Source organism: Sinocyclocheilus rhinocerous, unplaced genomic scaffold, assembly GCF_001515625.1.
Source record: "Sinocyclocheilus rhinocerous isolate Xijiao unplaced genomic scaffold, SAMN03320098_v1.1 scaffold20, whole genome shotgun sequence".
In the NCBI taxonomy this organism is placed as follows: domain Eukaryota; kingdom Metazoa; phylum Chordata; class Actinopteri; order Cypriniformes; family Cyprinidae; genus Sinocyclocheilus; species Sinocyclocheilus rhinocerous.
This window is the reverse complement of record NW_015640468.1, coordinates 2141419-2147418: the sequence shown is the minus strand read 5'-3', so window position 1 is coordinate 2147418 and position 6000 is coordinate 2141419. Positions and strand designations below refer to the sequence as shown.

General features: G+C 38.5%; 1 protein-coding gene across 1 annotated transcript in view; it reads left to right on the top strand.

The window, feature by feature from the left end:
- Positions 1-6000, top strand: part of LOC107753130 (RIMS-binding protein 2-like) — a 162605-nt gene that overhangs the window by 129644 nt on the left and 26961 nt on the right. Inside the window, 3 exon segments of the mRNA XM_016569256.1 lie at positions 2101-2180; positions 3093-3202; positions 3509-4408. Coding sequence (XP_016424742.1) covers positions 2101-2180; positions 3093-3202; positions 3509-4408 — 1090 coding nt within the window.

The following is a 6000-nucleotide window of genomic DNA, read 5'->3' as shown; positions in this document are numbered from 1 at the left end:
GATATCTGATCTGGTGTGTGTGTGTGTGTGTGTGTGTGTGTGTGTGTGTGTGTGAAGGTAATGAGGATTCGATGAGTAAGATCTCAGAGCTCATTCGGCCTCTACAGATGACTGAGGGGGAGAAGGTAGAGCTCCTGTCTGTCAAACCCACCTTCCTGTCACGCAGCACAACCTCCAGCCCACGGCGAGCCTTCCTCTCAGAGGTGCGGCCCGTCATCTCCACTGCTGTGAGTATCACAAACTAATCAGTGAGTGTTAGTTCATTTTGCCTTTAATGTTAACCATTTACAGTTTGATTTTAGTCTTGAGGTTTAATCTTTTAAAATAGATTACATTGCATTTTCTGAAGGAAATGGCAGAGTTTGCAAGCCAGCACAAGAATGTTAATGTGTTAATGGGCTTTAGATTTTGGTTCTGTATGTAAATGAAATGCAAGAATCAACCAATAAAGCGACACAAGTACAGGCAGCTATAGATGGCTAAATAGATGCCAAAAAAGAAAATACCAATTATAATCTAGTTTCCAAATAAACACAAGAAAGAAAACTAATTTTCACATTTCCAGGGCTCTCAGAAACAGTTGGGTAAACTTCTGGATGAATGGAAACTACAACAAAAATATTTTTGAGTTCCCATTTGCTCCAAAAGCAAAAGGAAAAATCAATGATAGTGTTTCTATGACTTTTCAAAAGGGGAAAAAAAACATTGTTAGATTGATTACAGTGGTCAGATAAGAGAAAGATGTCAAATTTGCCATCACTTCCTCACCTGTTGTGTTAAAAACATCCACACAGCAGTGTTCTGAAATATAATGCAAAGGTAAAATAATACAAGGTTTAGTGTTATAAATGTACATTAAATTTTAAAAAATGTTAAATGAAAATATAAAAAAACTGTACTAGATTTACGATGTTAAAGGGGTCATATGATGCGATTTCAAGTTTTCCTTTCTCTTTGAAGTGTTACAAGCTTAAGTATGTTTTGTTATTAGTTTAAGTATTTGCTATTGACTGAGTAACGTGTCACGTCACTGAGTAACGTAACTGATAGAGGACCTACAATAATGTACAGTATTTGAAAAATAATGTGTTTTTTGAACATTAAAGCATGTCAACATATTCTGTTACACCAAATACACAAAATAATGATCTTTAAAATAGCATCATATGACCCCTTTAATAACTCTGAAAATATATCACAGCCTGTGAAGAGTCCATGATGACTCTGAACTATGACTATCAAACTAAAAAGTTTGTAAATAGTCAATGAATAGAAGAGAATAGAATAAAGTAGATTCTATTCTAACCAATATATTTCTAGATTCTAAGAGAGCAAAGTAGATTCTAGTAGTGTGTCATGTACCGCAGTGATTTGGCCATTATGAGAATAATTACAGTATACATTGACAGACTGTGTGTGTGTATGTGAGAGTGTGTGCAGGTGTGAATAGTCCAATCTGTCTGCTCAGACTGTGCTCTGCTGGTGTTATTGGCTTAATCGCCCACATTATCTGATTGCACACTGGACTTTGCTTTCAATTATTACAGACTCCATTTTTGCCCAAACATTTATCAAAAATCAAAACTTGAAAAAACAATTCAGTTTTACAACCCATTGATTTGTCATTGACTTTCTTACCCGTTGTTCATACTGCACACAAATCTGCTTTGGTTTTCAAATCCGATCTTTAGGTCTGAGTGTGCACAGTGTCATTTTGCAGTTTGATTAAATATGATCCGCTTCAGGAATTGTCACCAATATCTGGTGTATCTACATCACAAAAGACACATCCTGAATTTCGAAAAGCAGCTATCTGAAATCTGATCTGACTAGACTGAAAAATCAGATGTAATCTGATTTGAAACCACATATGAATGTGGTTTGGATCAGGTTTGTTAACACTGGATTTCATGTGGTTTGTTGCTGTTCAGACTACAAAAAAATAAACAGATTTGAGTCAGCTATGCCCAAAAATCTGTCTGAACAAAGCATTAAACTCCCTGTGCTGTCAAGGCTTAGCATGCTGCTTAACAACAACAATACTGTAAGCTAGTAAAGCTGACTATTAACTCATCTATCCACTTTTCCTCTCTCCTTTAGATGGACAAAGAGCAAGGCTCGTCCCCCAGGTCTAAGTCCAGATACACAGGCAAAGTGCGATTGTGTGTTGCTCGCTACAAGTGAGTGGATCCACTACAGCTGTTGTAACATGTTACAGTACGTTACAATAGGACTTTGCTGTAATAATAGGTTATAGCATGTCCTTATCTATAATGATTTGTTATATCATGCCATTAGCTGTAATAATTAGGTGTAGAATAGCATTAGTCACTGTATTAGGTCTGCCTTTAAGAAATACTCTGGGTTAAGTACAAGTTAAGTGTATCAACAACATCTGTGCACACTGTCAATTACCACAGACAAGCATTTCAACTCATCTACCAAGCACAGCAGATAAACTTTTAAAATATACTTTCACACTCTTTTGATAGTATAATCATAGCACTTATGATAACACTTATGAGACTGGTTTGGTGCAATCAGAAAATATCTATTCAATTTATGTTAAAATCATGTGAACTTGGTAAACCAGGTAACGTCTCGGTTACGTATGGTAACCCTCCACTCGAAGTAGATTGGTCTCTCTAAGCCAGATCCCAATTCGTCGGACATCCGAAGTGACGGCGAGAGTGACCGACTGAAAGGGAACTTTGTGTGATATCCATTTAAAGATACTAGGAAAGGTTGTAATGTAAGCATCTGCTTTTAATTCCTCTGGTCATCTTGCCCCATAGGCTTCCATTGCTCCACTAGCATGGCCAGGTTGTATCATAAAAATAATGAAAAATAATGTTTCAAATGGGTTTCACCCCACTATATCAGGCTGGCTAGGATGCTTGAACAAACTGAGCAATGATTTTTAACCGCCACAGAGCTATCAACCCACAAATGGCTTAGTAATATCACCATTTTGTTCTAATACTATTTTGAAATTTAAAAAATGTATAGACTTCTCCTTTAGGTTTTTGATTTAATAATAATAATAATAATAATGAAGTTCATTAAATTAATTCAGCATGTACTCCCTGCAGTTATAACCCTTATGATGGCCCCAATGAGCATCCTGAAGCAGAGCTCCCCCTGGTGGCTGGGAAGTACCTGTATGTTTATGGGACCATGGATGAGGACGGCTTCTATGAGGGTATGTCACATTACAGTACAACTTCAGAGCAGTTATACACTACCATTCAAAAGTTTGGTTGTCAGTCAAGGACATTTTTTAAAGTAGTCTCTTATGCTCAACAAGGCTGCATTTATTTGATTAAAGTAAAAACACAGTAAAAACTGTAATATTGTGAAATATTATTACAATTTAAAATAAGAGTTTTCTATTTGAATATATTTTAAAATGTAATTTAAAATTTCCTATTTATAATAATCATTTGATGGCAAAGCAGAATTTTCAGCAGCCATTATTCATTGCTCTGTACCCTTTTCTGTTCTCCAGGTGAGTTGTTGGACGGACAGCAGGGTCTGGTTCCCTCCAACTTTGTGGACTTTGTCCAGGATGAGGAGCTCCCGTCAGTTCCTCTTTTGGACCGCATCAAGGAACCGTCCTACCTCAACCACAGCCCCGCCTCCATGCCCAGCAGTGCCGTCAGTACACTCAGCACGCTGCTCTCAGAGAAGCTGGATGCCCTGGGCTCGGGTACCGGGACGGGCACCAGCAGCAGCAGTGGGGTGAGCAGCTTGGGCATGGGTCTGGGCATGGACTTTCTGGGACCCTGCAGCAATGGCACAGGCACGCTGGACGTGAACATTGACGAGATCGGAGAAGACATCGTGCCTTACCCCCGCCGCATTACCTTGATCAAGCAGCTGGCCAAGAGCGTTATCATAAGCTGGGACCCTCCGGTGGTGCTGCCCGGGTGGACGTCCATCAGCGGCTACAATGTACTGGTGGATCAGGAGGTACGCATGAGCGTGCCCTTCGGCGGCCGCACCAAGTCTTTGATCGAGAAGCTGAACCTGGCCTCCTGTATGCACCGCATCTCCATCCAGAGCATGACGGAGCGGGGGCTCTCCGATCCGCTGCGCTGCACACTGCTGATGGGGAAAGATGTGGTTGTGGCACCCTATTACCTTCGTGTGGAGAACATCACACAAGTATCGGCTGAGCTCACCTGGATGCCAAGCAACAGCAACTACAGCCACATGATCTTCCTGAACGACGTGGAGTATGATGTTGTGAAGCCTGGAGGGTACAAATACCACTTCTACAACCTCAAACCCATGACAGTGTATAAGGTACGGGTGGTGGCCCGGCCCCATCAGATGCCCTGGCAGCTTCCCCTTGAGCAGAGGGAGAAGAAGGAGGTCTCAGTGGAGTTCTGCACACAGCCAGCCGGTGGGTCAGCTAACACTGAACGCACACTCAACTTCACATTGTTAATTTCTTATTGCTTAGTGATTTGAGATCTTGTTATCTCTAGGGCTGTCAGTCGATTCAAAATTCAAACTGATTAATTGCATAATATTTTGTTGCGCCATAGCTTGACATGCGTTCTTGCATGTCAGTCTATAAATATATATATATATATATATATACAGTGGGTACGGAAAGTATTCAGACCCCCTTAAATTTTTCACTCTTTGTTATATTGCAGCCATTTGCTAAAATCATTTAAGTTAATTTTTTTTCCTCATTAATGTACACACAGCACCCCATATTGACAGAAAAACACAGAATTGTTGACATCTTTGCAGATTTATTAAAAAAGAAAAACTGAAAGGCTTTACTGACGAGATGCGCATGAAAATCGCATTTGATTTTTTTGCACAGCCCTAATATATATATATATATATATATATATATATATACTGGATTAATGGATTAATGGCTGCTGAAAAATCAGCGTTGCCACCACAGAAATAAATTAAATTTTAAAATATATTAAAATATAGACCTGTTATTTTAATTTCTAATAATATTTCATATTATTACTGTTTTTACTGTATTTTTGGTTAAATAAATGGTGAGCCTTGGTGAGATAAGATCTTACCAACCCAAAACTTTTTGTTATAAATTATCACACTAAATTGGCATGTTAAATTGTCAGCCCTAGTTATCACTCATTCACTGCTAAACCTTCTTTTTAAGCCTCATCCTGAATGAATAATAAGAATACTTGGATTTTTACAGTACATATTTCTCGAGAATTGTGCAAAAATGGTCACCACCATGCCAGGATGTTGTGTGTGGTTGCTAGGCTGTTGCTATGTGGTTGCAAAAATGTTCTGCTTCTAAATGGTTGTTAGCACAATGTAGTGTGGTTGCTAGGGTGCTCTGAATGGTTGCAAAGTTTTTTAGAGTGGTTGCTCTGTAATTAATCCATGGATTCGTTTCTTGCAGATTTAAATATTTTTTAGCCCCATAATTATATCCGATGCCATGTTTTTAGGGCATGATATCTCAAGAATTATAATTGCTGGTACCTCAAAATGAGCAAAATGTTGTACCCAACTAAAATGTTAATCTCACATTTTGATCATGACAGGGACTAAAGCTGACAGAAAGCCTAATATGGTTTATGCTTTAAGATTAAAATGCATGTATTAGTATTCTTGGTCTTGTGGATTTATTATGGATGTAATTAAGGCCCAAATACCACCCACATCTAGAAATGTTTCACTTTTTTCAACTTTTAAGGGCCAATTTTGAAAATATCTGTACACAGAGGAGACTGAAAAATCTGAACTTGAAGAGAACAAGTTTGTCTTTGTATCTACCAACTCCTATGAGACCAGCAATCATAATCCTTGTCCAATTATAATTCTCATCCAAATATTTTGAAGATGGTGTTCCTCAGAGAAAATGTCCTTGCTACTGTAGATCATATAAGTTGTCAGTTGTTTGTGGGAGTTCCTCATGTGCCAGATAACAGTTAACATTAGGCATGTAACCTTGATGTTTGCTATGCTCTTCCTGTTCATCAATTC